The sequence below is a fragment of the Coturnix japonica genome, chromosome 2 (genome assembly GCF_054131305.1).
Source record: "Coturnix japonica strain WE chromosome 2, WE-NBRP24, whole genome shotgun sequence".
NCBI classification, from domain to species: domain Eukaryota; kingdom Metazoa; phylum Chordata; class Aves; order Galliformes; family Phasianidae; genus Coturnix; species Coturnix japonica.
This window is the reverse complement of record NC_140664.1, coordinates 122,381,782-122,400,620: the sequence shown is the minus strand read 5'-3', so window position 1 is coordinate 122,400,620 and position 18,839 is coordinate 122,381,782. Positions and strand designations below refer to the sequence as shown.

Here is an 18,839-nt window from a genome sequence, read left to right as displayed (position 1 = left end):
TTCAGAAGGACTACAAAAATTATTCGTTGAATATTCTAAAATGACAAGTGTTAACTAAACACACAACATGAAAAGGAAGGAGTGAGCTTTGTAATAGACTTCAAATTGTGAAGAAGAAAAGCCTGCAAACTCACAAACATAGAATGAAGCTAGACATACAAAGCCTCTGCAGTCTATGTCCTGACATTTTTTTCTGAGAGCTTACTGGTTTTTTTGCACTACGGTTCCAACAACCTTTTTTTAATTTTTTTTTAAATTATTATTATTTTTATTTTTATTTTTTTTCTTTCTCAAGAAATAAATGTTGAGAACTTACTTTCCATAAGGATTCAATAAAAACAGCCTTCCAGTTGCTCTGTTACCCAACCCAGCAAAAAGGAAGTTAAACTGTTTGCTGACATATCTCTTACGGTTTGGGATTTTTTGCTCTTGAGCCTGCTGCCACAAGTTTGACTTGCACAGACAATACTTTGTGGGTGGTGACCTCACTGGTAACTGGGAGCTAAGAGCTGGAGAAATATCCTGTGTGTCATATCTGTGGTGATTAGGAAAGCATTACTGGATCCACACTATTAAAGTTACAACAGATGTGCTTATTTTGTGGTAACCATTCAGTGGAAGAAAGCTTTTCTCTGGCCCCTAAACCCCAGCTTAGTTAATCAAAAGGAAGTTAAGTGAATGCAGTATTTTTCTCATGACTCTTCATAAACACAGGGTTTCAAAATGAACGTGGATGGAAAGGACAATAATTCCTCCATCCTATGTCATCTGCATATAATTGTGGTTTGCCTGAACTGAATGAAAGCTCAGGATAATTGTCTGGAAATATCAGAATTGTTCAGAGAGCTAACATATCTGTATCAATTTCTGTCTTACCCTTGGATTGCTTGAGAAAATACAGTGGAATGTTGATACACTCACTGCTAGCATATACATAAGGTCCACGCACTATTCTAGATCCAGTTGTGGAATTTCTATTAATGTTGCTGACATTTCTCTACAAGGAATTTAAGTTTCAGTCAATCTTAAGAAAGCAGAAATGGACTCATTAATCAACATTTACATAGAGAAAGCAAGAAGCAATTAAAGATGCAAAGATATTGATTGCTATCTAGCCTAAAGATATCTAATTTACTCATGTATATATTCTATCACATTATAAGCATGAAAATAACCTTTACTGGATATTCTTAACTCAACTCCAGTACTTCACAGCTTCAGTCTAGCAGAGTTTATTCATATGCTGTGTACCTGACATTGCCTCTCTCCAGTAGTAGTCTTCCAGAAGCTTCAGTAGCATTAAAACATAAAAGTGTGCAATTTACTCATTCCATTTTCAACTCTTAAAATAGTAATAAAAGAGAATATAAACGCTCTGTAAGAACTTGTATTATGGTTCTATATTTTAAAACTTTTTTTTTTTTTTTTTCTTTTTTCATGAAAGTGATTAGCTCAGGATACAATGAAGTCTCAAACAGCATGTGGGAACTTAACACTTGTTTCTGCACTTAACATATACTTTTGTAGGTCCTATGTTTGCTGCTATATCTGGTCCCTTTCTCATCAAGGCAAGCAATACTCCACAGAGTTCCTTTACTGACGACCTTGAAACAAACAGGCCAAAAAAAGCTGGAGGAACACTCTTACAATCACATTATTGATCAAGAAGTAGCAGAGAGAAAAAGAATGAATTGCAATAGTACATAAGTAGTCTTGGGTCAAAAATCTGTTGAAGCAAGAAAGATAAGGGCTTTTAAATTTTTTGTGTGCTTTGGAGGGACTTACATTATGAGTGCTTCACACTTTGGAATTCAAATTCCTCATTTCCAGACCTGTACTTTAATCTCAAGACTAGTTTTTATAATCTCATAGAATCAGAGTAAAAGGATGTGCTCAGGCATTTTTGTCTGTGGCATTAGATTTTTTGCTTTTTTTTTTTTTTTTTAAGGTTCAGACACCCTTCATTCCAGACATCATGAATCTGTGCCTAAAATGTCTGCTTCAACTGCCCTAAAAATAACAATAGAGAGTGAAAAAAAAGTTTCCATGTGGGTTCCTTGTTGCAGAAGAGTCAAATTAGTCATAAGGAATGCGTATCCTGGCACAGCTTTGAATACTTAGCTCCAATAATTTTTGTAACCACTAAAAAAATGCCTTTTACAATTTTTCTGTGTGTCACCAGAATGTAAGCCACAGATGGAAGAGTTTTCTGGCAACTGCTATATTCTGGTAACATTAGAAGGGAGGCAGTTTTGATACACTGGGTGGAAATACTTTAAAATAAAGGTACAGTTTATTTACATGAAGAAAAATTAATTCTTGGATGTTCAAAAAGTATAAGAATCCAAATGTGTTCTGAAGTCAGGGAAATCTGAGTGGATACTCCCTTAAAAGTAAAACAAACAAAAAACTTAAAACTCCAAAACCCAGAGAAGGACAATCTATGAATGAAAATAAATATCCTTTCTTTCTAAATATTGCATAGATTTCACTAGAATAAATGGGATATTTTATCTCAAAATTACTTTGTAAGACATTTTTGGCTAGACAGATTTTTGCAAAATGTTTTGTTGAAATTTCACTTTTCAAGAAAACACTTTAAAGTATTTCTTATTACAGTAAAAAAAAACAGATTTCTTCTCTTGAGAACCTGTGTGATAGTATTCTAACTTTTTTTATATGTCCAGAGGGAAGGTTGAAAGGAGTAGAAGGCAGCAACGCTACAGATAACTATAATTCCCATATAAAAAGTCAAACCAAATTATACTTAACAGAATTAGTGTTAAATCTGCCTGCCCAACAAACATTATTACATTGCTAATATTCTACACAGTCCATGCAAATTGTTTTTCTCCAAACTCCAAAAGAAAAAGATGCAAACAAGTGTCTTTAGCACATGACATAATCAAAGACTTTTTTTTCTGGAGGCCTGATGAACAATGTAAGAAAGCAGAGCTTTCCTTCTGATTGCTGTCTGAAAAGTCATCCACTGAGCTCTGAATGTTGCAGACTGGCCTGCCTTTACAAAGAATTTTACAATTCTCTGCTGTAATTTTATATTTTTAATTATTTGTTGTGCATTCTTCACAGTAGGTAGACAAAATATTCAAATAAAGATGGTCTAGAAAATTTACCACAGTATTTGCTCTAGCTTTTGCGTGCCAATACCAGTTGTGAGGACTTTATGCTACTGGAACAGAATAGCTTATTTTTTTAAAAAAGGCAAGAGATTGAAGATTAAAAAAAAACTGCAGAAGAATCTCATATGTGAAAGGTGAGATTACTATACCAAGCTTTTTCTCTGGGTTTATAGAGTAAATCATAATTCCTTCCTTTGATTAGTCCCTCTTTCATGTACATTTATAATGAAGCTATTTCGAAAGACATACCTAATTTCCGTTCAACAAGTATAAAGAATTATACCAAGTTGTGATCTACACTTTGACAGTGGTGTAGAGATATTTTAGGATAGAGAAAATTTGCTATTTTTGTGCTCAGAACAGGCTCTTCTGTCCATATTACATACCTGATTAGCATCTAGTGTTTTAAAACATTTGGATTATATTTGTTAAATGAGAAATATTAGATGGAGTTGCAAAAAATAGGCAGGCATTGAAAACAGGACAATAATTTACATTTGATGCAAAAGCAGGATCAATGAGTTGCAAAAGGGAAGATAAGATCAGAGCAACAGTAAGAAAAATCCTGCTTGCAGCTGCTTTCTGATGAACATCAGCCTGACAACTTTGTGACATCCAGGCAAGAACGGACAGTGCTGAGGCACGTGCTAAAGACAGCTTGTGCAAGAATGTTTGTTAGATGTGACATATCTGTAAGAAAACATTCTAAAATGTTAAATTGTCAAGGAATGTGTGAGGTACAGACACCTTTTCCCACTTTTGTAAATCTTTTTAACAATGGATGGTTAAAAAACCTCCACTGGCACTTAATTTTTCTTATACACTACAATACAAATAGAAACAGACACTTCAATTCAGCTGGTAATATGAGTACCATAAATTTGAAAATGCAACCACCAGAGTAGAAATAACCATTTAAAAATTAGAATTTGCTCCGTAGAAGACAAACATTAGCGTATTTAACTCTATGTAGCAATGCTTAAATGACATTTCATTCATCAATGACAGTTCATGAAAAGTTGCATCAGTGGCTTGTGTAGGAAACTCAGACATGCCAAAACTGCACAGTACGTACTCCATTTAGATGTTGGTAGTCGTCTTTTTGTTAACTTCATTTTATAACCCTAGTCAATTTTTAAGAACTATTTGAACAGCAATTAACAAAAACTGCACAGCTTTCCTCAACAAAGTCAATGGAGTAATGGAAAATAGAATAGTTAAGAAGGAAGACTGACAAATGGATTAAAATGCAAAATGGAAGCAAAAATACTTTTTCTAACATATTAAGTTAATGACACAGAGCTTAAATTTATTTTATATTAGAATTTAGGCAATCTTTAATCTTATCTGGCAATTAAACTAAAGAAGCCATCATCACCTATGCTTGGCTCCAGTGTTTTCCAACAGATACTTCACAAGGATTATGAATATGTGGAATGCATGGGCTGATACATAGTTGATACCTGAAATCTACCCAAGGAGTTTTTACAGCTCCCAAGCCACTCTGTCAGGGAAAAATGGAGAAACCAATTTGGGCTCTTTAAGACCTGTCTGACTTCTATGTGCCTTCACAGGCGGCAGTTAAGGCATAGCTTGCTTGAGAGTGGCTTGGTAGCCACCTCATGATTTTCCACAGATCTTTTATTTAATCTGTAGATGCAAATGCGCACATATTCCAATGATAAAACAGTGTATGTCCTGGCCAATTCATTTTCCTGTCCACAAATTGATAATACATTTAAATCCAAGCTTTACTCACCTCCATCAATTTAAAACCATCAAAATGTCAACTTTCTGCAATGTACTGAATTCTGAAGCCTAGCTTGATGACTGACATTTATTCCTGGATTTTTTTTTCCTATTTATTCTCTGCTGAGATCAATATTACAACTATCACATGAATGACATTAACATTACATACTTGAAAATAATATTTCAAAATCCACCTACATTTTACAATTCAAACTATATTTTTGAAAGAGGAGTATTTCTGTACACTGATAATGTGACTTGCTGACTAGAAGTAAGTAAAATTATTTTGGCTTTAATAAATACATACTCTTCCCCTGCAGAATATAAATAAGTCTGTGTGGGAATAGCACATAGTTACTTGTTCCCTCTTAGAGATGCAGCCTAGTAGCTGATTAGGGCAACAGCGAACATGAAAAGATCCTTCCAAGCATTGAGAAAAATCCTCTATGTTTGTATGTATTTAAAATTAAAATGCATGGAGCTTTCCAGATCAGTCAACACTGCAAAAGCCAGCAAGAGAAGTTCAAAAGTTTGTAATTTAGTAGAATTTGCTGCTTTTAAGCAATTTCTTAGCCACCTAGCAACAACACAAAGAGGGTAATTCTTGGAGACTTAAATTCACCCAGACTGAATAAAAGGGAAAATTGCAAACCTGAAAGATAGCTTGAGGGCATTGTAAGACCAGGGAATTCTAAGTGATATACTGGGTAGGACACATACCAGGATGTAGCTGGAACAGAATAGATGGTATCAGTTTTTCCTATCCAATTTATACAATAATAGATTGTCAAATACAGTTCTCCACCATCCCCACCTTTCCTGCCATCCTAAGCACAGACCTACAAGCACCTCCCACAGTACTGTGGTAAAGTTCAAAACTCTTTTCAGCATTTTCCAGAAGTCTCTACATCACTTACAACTTGTTTGAAACCTTGTGCATTGCATCAGATATGCCCAACCTGTAGACTCCAGGTACCTTGTAGAGAGATCTCTGGTGATAAACTGATCCTTGAAAATGAACATTTGATAGGTAGATATGCATAGGCAATCTTAGTGTATGAGAATATTGATTTTCAGACCATATAATGTCTCCTACTTTGTATTTAAATTTAGTAAGACTGAGTCTGAAAGGTAAGAAAGAATATCTGAACATAGAGTACATTAAATATTGTTTGATTTCATATAATACAAAGTATGGAATTTATAGGTCTATGAATGGATATACTCAGGGATGTTTTAAAGTTCAAGAAGATAGCCACATTAACGTGAAGGAGAGGGAACTGTAGCATGAGAATTTTTTCAGCCCTTGTGTCTCCTTGTGAGTGATGTCTTCACTGGTACACAGTTTTCAACTGTTGTCTTTTTTCTATCTTTTGAAAAACTTTTTCGGTGAATTTACACAACAGAATTAATTTCTGTGATGAGTAAATCAATTAAAACCAAAAATATTATTATTTAGAGCTTCCTTTAAAGACAGTGTCTCTGCTAAATTATGTCTATAATACTGTTCTGAATAAGATTACAGTATCTTGCTGTTAAAACAGCAATTGTTCTGTTCAGACTCTAAATGTAATTCTCACTTTGATATTGAGATCTTTAATCTTGAGTACTAATCTTACTTTCTAAAAGAAAACAAACTATTGCTTTTATTCTTACAGTTAGGTTAAGCTCCTCTCAACATTTTTCAAGAAAAGACTGTACATGAAGTTCATCAGTTCCTCTGATCTAGAAATAGTCCCAAATTTCCTTGCTGATTCTCTATACAGGAGAAAAAGAAGCAAACCCCCAAGTCATCAAGTGTACCATGAAGAGAAAATGTGAAAATATCCAGGTCACAATTTGCTTTTCAGCATGAAAGTGGACTACACTTGGACTACATCCTAGCACCATGAAGGAAGACAGAGAAAACTTAAGTTATATCATTCCTTTCTATCTTTACTGATACTGCTTTAATTTTCTATACAAATAAGATCCAAACCCAAGAGTTATGCAAGAATCCTGTGCTAGAGATTTCTAGAAAGCAGACCAAAAACATTTGTTGTGGATCAAAATTTTGGGTCTGTGCACTCAGTTGTATTTATTTAATTGAATAAAACTTCCCAATTTCTATTAAGTGCAGTCAAACTTGAACAGTTCCCTATAGACAACCTAGTTTAAAGGTTTGGAATAAAGAAGTGGATTCCCTTTTTGAAATCACTGGATTCAGCAGTCACCTGATTCTGACCACTAACTGGTACACTTCATAGGATGCTGCTCCCCACTGATACTGGCAAACTTTCCATTATATCCCATTAGCTATGACATAGCAAAATTGCTTGGTTTTTTTTTTTTGTTTTTTTTTTTTTTGTTTTCACACAAAAGTGTGAAAGGCAACACTTTCACTTTTATCACACAAGCAAACAAAATAACTTTCTGTATTTTGTGTAACTTATATATACAACTACAAAGCTGACTGCAAATCTATGTATAATAACTCCTTGAAATTCTAGTTTCTACAACAAAGTTAGCCAAACGGTATATATTCAGTGCAATTTAAAAACTATATAATGAAGACATATTAACTCGATTGCTTAATTACAGGGCAAGGAATGCAATTACATTTTATGCTTAAAGATTAAAGCCTTCTTACAGTTCAGGCATTAACAAAATGATTTTTTTTCATTCACTTTTGTATTAGTGGTAACTACTCTAAATTTGGTATATTGCATAGAAAGTGTTTGTATAAAAATAAAGGAATGGCAAGCAATATAATGAGTTTACTGTACGTCAGTTTTAGTATACTTTATATGTGAATACATCTCATTAATTTTGTCGAGATGCTATGAGAGTTAAAATTATGCAGTCTGTTAAAAACATTATTCTGTTCTCCAATCATGTACCCCAAAAGCAGAGTTTTCGGAAAACTTTCCAAAATTTCTTCATGCAGTATTTTTTAAGTATTCTTGAATAAAGATTATCTATTCCTCCAACACAAGCACATACAGCTCTTGGCACTGTGTGTGCTCATCACTTAAATAATTGACATTTCTATGCCTTCAGTCCAATTACCTATATATTGGATCAGGGTTTAATAACACGTTCCCTGTTTACTATCTACTATTTTTTATTTTGGTGGACAAAGAACAACCTGTTAATTTAGTTTCTTTTCATTTGCAAGACCTAACACATATTCAATTTTTATAATTTTCTTCTATCCCCAAAATCTTGAGTACTCCTCTAGTGCTTTGTCCTTAAAAGCAATTTTCTTACTGATCAATAATTTAATCTTTTTAATTATATGGCTATTCTCAATCCCTTTTTTTTTTTTTTTTTTTTCTGCCTATCCTTTTCATTTTATGTGCAACCTCCCTCACACTTTTATCCCCCCCTCTCTCTTTCTATTTCCCAGGAAATTTTGAAAGAGCCACCTTGGTGAAACTTCAAGCTTCTAGCAGAGGTCATTCTCTATTTCATACTGTAGGAGATTCTTCGGGAAATCTACATGCAACATTTTCTGAGCACTAAGTGGAAAGTACTCATAAATGAATGTCCCTGCCCGCATCATGTATGAAAATGCCTGTATTTGCTGAGGCTGTTATTTATAACATTTCTTCATCTAGTAATGGATACGCATCACTTGAAAGATACAGGTTATTCTATAAGTGAAATTTTGTCAGCAAGCTTATTAATGTGAGTTACCTAGAGACTAAGAGACAAACCTTAATGTCAGGTTCTGACTAAGATAGATACCCTCACTTAGATACAGTCACTTCTTTAGTAATTTGGCAAACTCTTTGGCAAGACTCACTGAAGTATGTGAAGGACAAAACTGTGATAAAGAACAACACTATTTACTTTGCACTTTAAAAGTACCCTGTAATTTCCCAGTGGGAAATGAAAACTGTCAGATATCTTGAGACACTTTCTAATTATTCTTCTGTTCCACTGAAGGATTGTATTCATTTTTTTCAACATAAAAATATTTACAGAAAAATGCAATAAATGTAAACTATTACTTAGTAACTTTCTCCATTGATATGCAAATATATGCAAAAAAAAAAAAAAGAAAAAAGATCACTATATACAAGAATACATCACAAATTCAGGCAAGACTAGAATATGTTCTCCTCATGTGAGGCATGTAATGCCTGCTGTATAGCACACATCAGTTTTCATTGAATGTGTTGTTAAATGTTGATGTGAAACATGAGACAAAGAAAATGTAAGGTATCAGGCAAACAGGCTGTGTCATATAAAGATAGATGAAAGTTGCAGAAAATTCTCTCTAGTAAATAATACTCTTTTCAATGCTGCATTACTCAGTAACTGTAAAAAAAAATAATGTAGACACAGAGACATGGCTTTCAACAGTCCCTTTCCCCATTGAAACTTACTGACATAAAGGAATATCATCTTTGATGATGCAGGTTCCTCCATTTTTGCAGTATTCATCAGGACAAACTACAAACAAAAAAATAGAATTTATAATTCAAATCTACCCTCTCCATACCCTCAAAGTTATTATATTTGTTATAGTCTGATTTTCAGAATGGCAGATTATTCACATTTATCAGTTTGGCTGCTTAGAACTTCTGAAAAAATTTCCTTTATTCTTGACCATAAAAGCATTAATTACAAATACATTGAAATCAATGGACATCTCTTGAGCTTCAAGAGAAGTAGTGCTTCAATTGAACAGGCTCCTAACTAGTTGCAGATCATGAGTTACATCTGACTCCAGAAAGGAAGCTTCTATCACTTACTAGATATTTTAACAAAAATATCAATATATAGAGAGCCAAGAACTTATATTTTCTTAGTATTTATATCTACTTTACTGTAGCATTATTGTTATTTTCTTGTTAGCTTAAATGTGGTGGTGACAAAAGAGCAGATGCTTACTCATGCATCATAAAATTTACTGGACGTGGATTTAGCTTTCTTCATAGCTATCTGTATGGTGCCACTCTTCAGATTTGTGACCAAATCCATGTTGATAACATACTGAAATTTTAAATGATGCTGAACAATGTTTACACAGCATCAAGGCTTTCTGTTTCATCCTCTGCCCCTCCAGGTGAGGATTGTGGGAGCAGGCAAGAAACTGAGAAGGAAAGCAATCGAGATAACCGACCTGAATTAACCAAAGAGATGTGCCATACCCTGTAAGTGTCATGCTCAGTAGTAAAATTGTGGGGCTGCTTTCCAGGGGTTGCTGTTTCTCAGAGATTGGATGCGCATTGGTCAGCTGATGGTTAGTAATTCCTTTTGCAATGCACTGGAGCTTGATGCCCCTTGAGTTTCCTTCCAACACAAACCATTCTACGATTCTATGATTCCATGATATATTTAGCTGTCCATTTATTTATTTACTGCTGTTAAATTTTTATCAATCCATGAACTTTCTCAGTTTTGTCTGCGCTATTCTTTTCCCAGTCCTGTGTTGGGAAATGAGTGGGCAGCTGTGTGAGGCTGAGCTGCCTACTGAGATTAACCAACACTTGTTTTGCAAAGAGTAAAGTGTTTAAATTCAGGGATATAGCAGACATACACTGTTTTTAGCTTCTGACATCCCTTCACATGGATTTCCAATTAAAAAGATTTAATTTTACTGAAGTTTAGTTTTATTCCACCACTGTAAGAAAAACAAAATCAGAAATGAATCTCTTGTCTTTTAAATAATAACTAGTAAAATGCAAATATTTTTTCCCATTAGATGAATGACTGTCAAGTTTAATTTTCACTTTTTGTTCTCAAATACTATAACAATATGTAAACACAACATAGCTGTGAATATTCTTCTATGTCTTCATATGATACTTACGCATTAGAAGAGAAAATATAAACTATGCATAATTTTTTAACTTTTGGTGTAGGCCACATAAAATCATTTGTGGACACAAAGAAATATAGTGCTATTCAATGTAGACACTTGCAGTTTTAAGAAGAGTGGAAAGACAGTCACTTAAAAGATCCCCGAAAAAATAGTGGAGGATTTACACAGAAATAAATTATTTCTAGTTTGGGTTCTATAATTTTCTACACTGCAATATTTTCTGAATGTATTCATTTAATTGAAAATATTCTTTATTGAAAATGTATTATCAATCAAATTTATCAAGTATGTATTTTATCTGCATTGTGAAATTGTTATTTTTTAATGTTAGCAAAGACACAGAGAACATAATAATTCCATACAAGTTTTGCTCCAGCAACTCAGAAATGCTGATCTTACTATTCAAATGGCAAAAATCAAGAGTCTCAGTAGCACATTACAAAGGAATAAAAAAACAAAAAAAACAAAAAAAAAAAACAAGCATGATGTTTTCATACCTACATGAAAGTCCCTTGTGTACATGTTAACTAAGCATGTTATTTTCCATCTTTTCCCTCAGTGTTTTTCTGAGTGACACATTCATAATGCAAATTCACACCCAATGTAATCTGATTAACAGAGGGACTTCAGTCTAGTTTCTGGACTGGATCTAGTTTCATTAATAAACCGTTGTATTTTAGTGTTGCAAATGACATTTTAATAGAAAACTAAGTACCTGAACAGCTGGACTCATCAAGGCTGAAATCAATGCAGTCTGCAATGCCATTACAACGCTGGGAGACTGCTATGCATTGATTTGTTGACACACATAGCAAAGAACCATTGAAACAATCTGTAATAGCTGAAAGGAAAAGTAACATGACAATTATTGTCAGCTATATTTCCTTTTATCACTGTTAAAAAACAAACAAACAAACAAAAACACCAAAAAAACAACTATCAGAAAACTTTATTTGTACTTTAGTTTATAAACTTGGATCCACTTGACCTTTACAAGCTTTCATCTTCAAAGTCATACAACTTTGCTATTAGTAGCTAAATAAGTAAACACAGTACACAGATGTTACAGAAGCTGGATTTTCCCATGTTATATTTGTGAAGGAAACACAGACATATTTGCTTAAACCATTGTCAGAGTAAGCTGAAAAAAAAATCAATGAGAACCCATAATAAACAACCACACAACACATTCAACTCCCAGACATAACCTGGGAAAACAAAACAAAAAAAAACAAAACAAAAACTAAAAAGTTGAGATAGCATAGCTTCCTTTTATTGTGAGGAACCAAATACTGACAGACATTTAGTGAAGAAAAAGTAGAGGAAATCTATACTGAAATATCTGAACTTTCACACCTTTTTAAATCCTGGGCATTTAGTTGTCTTTTCTAAGTTTGTCCAGAAGATGAGGGGAGAATCTCGATGGAATCACATAAGCCATAAAGCTCTAGGTACAGAATTATTACTGAATCACTGATATATATGAAAGATGCAGTGGTCCTATATCCTTCTATAGAATAAAGCATCATTTTATCTAACACATCTAGATAACTCTTAGACTGCTGTCAACTATTATATTTTAAGGATCTTGTTTAGCTAGCATGAGCTGAACTCTCTCAACATAATATTAATGCAAATCAGAGGAAATTCTGATTCCATTGAAGTTAGATGTATTCGTACTATACTGAGTTAGAAAGAATCTAGAAATATTTAAAATATTCTGGTGACACATCTACATACTTCTTTCCTACTCCTGGGTTTGTGCAAGAGCCGGTGCACATAGCAGTGAGCATCCCAGGTAGGACAGCCAAGCTGCTAGAAGATATATCTGTTCCGCTCCTAGATATAATGTAAATCTCCAGCTTATGTAAACCACAAAAAACATGCTACACTTAAAATGGTGCAGCTCAATTTTATACCTCAGCAATGGGGTCAAATCCTTCCAGCTATTTCCATTTTTTATATTTGCAAAGAACTGTGAAATTGTTCATATATGTGAAGGTCTGTGGGATCAAACATCCTAATAACATGCACTGACCATATATTAAATTCTGAAGAGAAATCTGGAGAAGAGTATTATTTTGCTTCAAAATTTCTGGCTAATTTTAAATGGTCAGAGTAATCTTCTATGACTGGAGAAGTGATGATAGAGAAGAGGGAATCTGCTGCTAAAGACAGGAAGATAAAAGCAACAACAACAGTATCTTCTTACTGCACTGGACCATATGGAAGCTCCTGCTCTTACAACAGCAAATACTTCATTTTTACTAAGTGGAATTCATACTTTGTCACTCACTCATGGATATACATTTTTCCACTTCCTCCTATTATGCAGAGGATCTAGATTCTGTTGTGCTACAGTTTCCTTGCTCTATCTGCTCTCCATTCTCTTGACCACTCAGTCTGGTTAAATGGGCCTTAAGTATGAAAAATATCAGATTACAACATCACTCCACTCCTGTGGTTCTTCCCATGACCCACGCTTGTAGCATAACCTACCATCTATCTCAGGATCTTGTAAGCTTGCCAGTAAATAACTGACAGTCCCATGCCCTCTGCTTCACTTTCCTAACCAAATAAAAATCTCATACTTCTTTTGTGTGTAACAGATCCAAATCCTGGACATTCATAATTTGGGGCATGATGTTCCAATGGTAATTGTACTAGTTTTGTAACTGCTCATTTGCACACAGATATCCAGTCTGGAAAAATAATTGCTAGTTCAGATTAGAACTTCAACAAAGTTGGAAATTTGACATAGAATATATTTTTAAACTTAATAACTCTTCAAATGTTCTTCAGATCTTGTATGCCTGTATGCATTCTTTAGAGACATCAAAAACATTGATATAAAGTACTACCTAAAGTTTGTCAAACATATTAAAACTAAAACAGAGATTCAGATCCTGAGCTTTAACTCACAGTGAGTGTTGTGGCAAGGAAGTATGCATTTTATTTTTGACATTTTATTTTTATTTCCCCTAGTTCTGAACTCCCTGCTGGACACATACTTGAAGACAAGATAGAAAAATGTTAATTATTTTTTCATCCACTTATAACTGCTGTGGTTTTGATGTTTTCCTTTACCCTGAACAAGCTCACTGCACTGAGATTTTAATGTACTTACAGTGGAAACTTTCATAGCAATTAATCTGACTGTTAAATATTTTGCACAGGTCTGGCATTTAATACTGCTTACTATTAACATGGTTGAAAATAACCTCAAGTTTCTCACACAAGTTACTTTTTAATTTTGTGAGAGCCCTTCAAGTTTCTTTGAGATAAAGATATTGAAGACATTATCGAAGACAGCAAAAATATTAAAGTGAAAACATCAGTTTTTCACCTATGTTTCATTTTCTATGTCCAAATTAAAACTCTAGTAAGGATAAAAATATCACAGCCAACTTAAAGTTATATAATTTAATATCTACAAGGTAATTAAAATTTATCACAACTACAACAGATATATTTTGGAGCACTACAGAGAACTGGGAAATCACTGTTCCTTGCTATTAGCACTTGGGTTGGATGCTGCTGCATCCAGTGAAAAATAATATACAAACACCACTGATGTTAATATGTTTATTTTATATCCTTACCACTATAATAAACTAATTTAAAAGATAGATTAAATGTGTGAGCTAAAGTACTATCTATCATAACAGTGAGAAGAGGGATGTCCAAGTAGAACATAACTGGAAATCATTTTCAAGAATTCAGAATCCACCAGATTAGTAGATTTAATATATATTAAGAAAAAAAAAAAAAAAAAAAAAAAAAAAGCAAAACCATACAACTTAACTGCTGAATGAACTTTATGGGAAATTCTGCCTGCACAAATCTCTAAACCACGCCGAAAAGCATTTCTGTAGTGTAGATAGTGGTTGTAGTAGAGAACTGACTAATGCACTTTGTGTTTGCTTTTCTTTGCCCTGGTCTTCTTGGGTTTTATACTTAATTTCTGCAGGATGCAGTGATAAATTTATCTTATCCATTCCTGAATTCACTTGCCAAAACGTTTTTGGCCATTTATTTTTACCCTTACATGAATGAAATTGGGCACATACACAATGGAAGGTAATTACTAAATGTGTATTTTTAAAAATTAGGAAGAAGATAATCAAAAATTCTCAGGCTGCTGATTAAATTACTACTCTCTGATCATAAATGCTTAGGAAAAAAAAAAAAAAAGAATTTTAGGTTTCTCAAAAATCTGCAGCAAATCTCCCAGTCTGTTATAATAGCAGATATAGGCTGAAGTTAATAGCGAAGGACTCAATGATTTTACAGTTTATGCAAACATATCAATAAACTGAACAAAAACTGTTAGATATTTCCTTCTCCACTCTCAATTTTTCCCCACAGACAAACATGCATGGCATTTCACAAGTTAAAAGTAGACAGCTAGAGATGAAATGCTGTGCTCTTATGATATACAACTTTTGGTGGGAACTGAGTGCGTGACAGTAATAATCTTTTCACTGTTTTCCTTCCAAACCACCACTAACCACTTGCATTCTGCTTTGCCCTGCAAACAGTATCTTCATAGGAAAAAGAATATGAAAAAATACATTGCTGCTTTTGCATTCTCATCTCATATTGTAAAAACTTACATGTTTGTATAATCAAAACTGAATTTTGGAGTAACAATATGATTACAGATATGAATGAGTTCCCACCTCACCCACAATTCCTAGGTTTGTAATAGCTATGGAAAATGTTTGTTTTTTGAGAAGACCAAGACTTAATTTCCCCTCATTCTCTATGCATTACTTAAAAGTAAAAAAGCAATGAAATTACATCTCAGTTGTTTAGAAGCACTCACTAGCTGCTGTGGTCTGGAACTGGGATGTACATATACTGTGATACAACACAGTCTTCTAGCTGGGGGGGTGGGGGGGGGGGTCAAGGAGGAAGGAGTGAATGAAGATTAATGAAGAGAGGTGTTTTTGATCTTGAGGTAAATAGAATGTTTTTGTGGCAAGCAAACTTTAAGGCCCCTCATAAAGCTGTATCTTTCACCAACAAAAACTCATGGACAAACAGGCTGTAAAGTACATGCCAGTTTATATAAAACCATCTTTTAAAAGAAATTTCTGGTGTGCTGGCCTACTTGTACACTTAGTAGTTTTGATCCAAATGATTAAAGAACTGTAATTTCTAGCCCACTGGAAACTGATATATTTTGTTTTGATGAGGATGAAAAATAAAATGTTAAAAACTCGTGCAGAATAAAAAGTCATCTCCTATATAAAAAGCTATATAGCTAATTATGCTGGCTATTCTGTAATGAAACATCTGGTCAGACACTGGAAAAGGCCTCATAGTGTGTTGGTTAACAGTGTTTGCCAACATTTTGGCAATGCCCCCTATAATATGCTTTGACCTCTTTGTCAGGCTGTTGGATGACTACATGATCTTTAAGTTCCTTCCAACTGAACTATTCTGTTTGGCCTCAGTTCCACTATCAAAAAAGATATATGTTGGAATGGGTAGTATGCTCACTTTTGTGTCTATATGAAACTTCAAGGTGTCTCTTTATAGGTACAGTCGAAACCTGCTGTCCTTGTGTTTTATTGCAGGCCTTTCTGTTCGGGGCAGAGTTTACTGCTATTACATGAACAGACTTGTTTTGAAATTCGTGAAAGAACAAGACTTCTGTGAATGTCACTGAACTGATGAACTGCAAAAGTCTCTCTTTCATACCGTAAATAAAGATAAGCAAAGCAAATGCAACTGTCTTATCTATGGAAATAAAAGTGGAAATTCTTCCAATTATTAACAGAAATACAATGCAAAACTTTTCAAGCATTTGTCAAAGTCAATAGCCAGGGAACAGGAAAGCATAAACAAAATTACTTGCAAATGTAGAGTGTCTCTCCAGGTAACACATTATAGGCAGTACAAACAGTGCTTTTCTTGACTTGATTAGAGAATACTGAATTCTTTGCTACTCTTTGTTGCTCTTTTTCATGTCACTGTTTTGGGAAAGAAAGTTAACATGGCTGTAACTAGAGCAATGAAATTAACTTACGGCATCCAATTTCATCTTCATTAAGTGGGCAGTCAGGCACACCATCGCATTTCAGGAGGGCTGGGATGCAGCCTTTGGAAGGACACAGAAATTCAGTTGGTTTGCAGGAACTTGGAGACACAGTGGTAGGGGTCACTGTGGGACAATTCATTTCATCAGTTCCATCCAAGCATTCTTCAACCCCATTACATTTTGCATTGAGAGGTAAACATTGCTGCATGTACACACACGGGAACTGGTCACTGCTGCAAGTTGGAGGCTGTGGTTTAGCTGGTCCTACAAGAAAAAAGTGAAGACCAGAGAAGAATATTTATTTTCTTTCAGTTACCATCTATATGACATCTGAGAAGAACACAGGCACTATGGGGGAGTCAGTTGATTTTTTATATGAAAGATTTTTTTTTTAATTTGCTTTTTTTCTGGAAAATATACTGGAAAAAAACTCTGTGATCATTTATAAAATTAACTGGAGACATTCAAGCTCCCATTTATTCCTATGAAAATGACTTCAACTCAATTTTACTAACAGAAACATAAGAACTACTTGTGAAAGCTGAATTCTAAGAAGCTGATTGCGCTAATGAAATGTTCTTCACACCCCCAGTGTCCCCAGGGGACCAAAGTTATGGAGTCTTGCAATTATGTTTTGCTGTGCAGAGAAAAGAAAAATCTCTACAATTTCACTGTAAGCATTTAATCTTTTTCTAGGTCCATTTACATCAGAAAATAATGAATATTGTGATTGTTGCAGACAGGGAAGGACCAACTAGTGTCACCACATCTGAAAAAGATGGTAGTTTTCTTGTTGGTGGCCTGAAGCAGAGCATATCAAGTGCAAGAGTTCATGGTGGGTTTTAGATTGCCTTTGGAGAAGGTGCAAGCATTACTCCCTAACTTCAGAAGGCAGATGTTAAATCTTCATTAAGGCATGACACACTGTAAAGGATTTTTGCATTATTTTGCTATTTTTAATCCATAGGGCATCAGTGTCAGACTGTGGCTGTGTTTAAAATACCCTCATGATATATATCAATAGCATTTGGTCCAAAGATGAACTGCTAGTACAATCACACAAAATGAATACAGAATTTAGTTTATGATCTGGTCACTTGCAGAACAGTTACAAGGAAGAAGAGCTCAAGCTTTTTCTAACCTTGACCTTGACTAGTTTAGCAATCTTTGATCTTCATGTTGATCGACTTCATGTCAGATAATCTTAAGTGTAACCTTCATAAAAGCAATATTCCTGACATACTTTATACTGTTTGTGATGTTAAATTTTTTCATACTCTTATAAAAATGTATTCCATACACTGGTAATAATCTCCACAAAAAACAATAATGGATTTTGACACAATGAAAATAATAACCTACTATATATATACATAGTATACATACATACATATATATATAAATATATATATATATATATATATATATATATATATATATATTTGCTCGTTTGTATTCATAATTAAATCACAAATCTGCTGAAGACATGAGTCAAAATTTATTAAAATAAATCTTTTTACAATTTTATTTTGCTCTTAAAAAAAATCAAATTAGATAAAATTATTTTTCTTCTGTTATTTCTACCCCTTTTCCTCATAATACCTACAAGGTACTTAAGCTGTGAAAATGACTTATCCTGCAGTCAGTTCCACTAAGCAATGCACTTCTGCAGTTGTATAGTATAGTTCTGAATTGTCTGTCTTCTCACACAGTGGAAATTAACCCTACACAATTTCTTAGGAAACTGCAATTAAAATTGCAACTACACTGTTAATACATAAGCTTTTACTATGGTCATTTCTTGCATGAAAAATAGCATTTGTAGTAAATTTGAGAAGATTTTTACCTAACTTTCTTTCACTTCACCCCCTCTACCTAATGTATTAATGATACATTTGCAAGTAAATAGTTGCCTGATTTTGTTCTGCAATAAAATTTGAAATCTGTTCTTAAATTCAGTAATACTTAAATGCATTGCATTTAAGTCTTGCATGTTAAATTGTCTTGCTTTCATACCACTGATCACGTTAGCCTTATGGTTCTGATCTCAGAAAATGCTTATACATGCACATGATCCTATATT

At 33.9% G+C, this 18,839-nt stretch overlaps 1 protein-coding gene across 3 annotated transcripts in view; it reads right to left on the bottom strand.

The window, feature by feature from the left end:
• MALRD1 (MAM and LDL receptor class A domain containing 1) overlaps positions 1 to 18,839 on the bottom strand; it is a 196,561-nt gene that overhangs the window by 27,589 nt on the left and 150,133 nt on the right. For 2 of the 3 annotated variants that reach the window (XM_015853499.3, XM_015853500.3), the window contains exons 33-35: positions 16,745 to 17,020; positions 11,423 to 11,548; positions 9,266 to 9,332 (exon numbers count right to left, since the gene is read on the bottom strand). In XM_015853499.3, coding sequence (XP_015708985.2) covers positions 9,266 to 9,332; positions 11,423 to 11,548; positions 16,745 to 17,020 — 469 coding nt within the window. Of the gene's footprint in view, positions 1 to 9,261; positions 9,333 to 11,422; positions 11,549 to 16,744; positions 17,021 to 18,839 lie in introns of those variants that run through there. The other variant, XM_085538687.1, reaches the window with a different exon arrangement.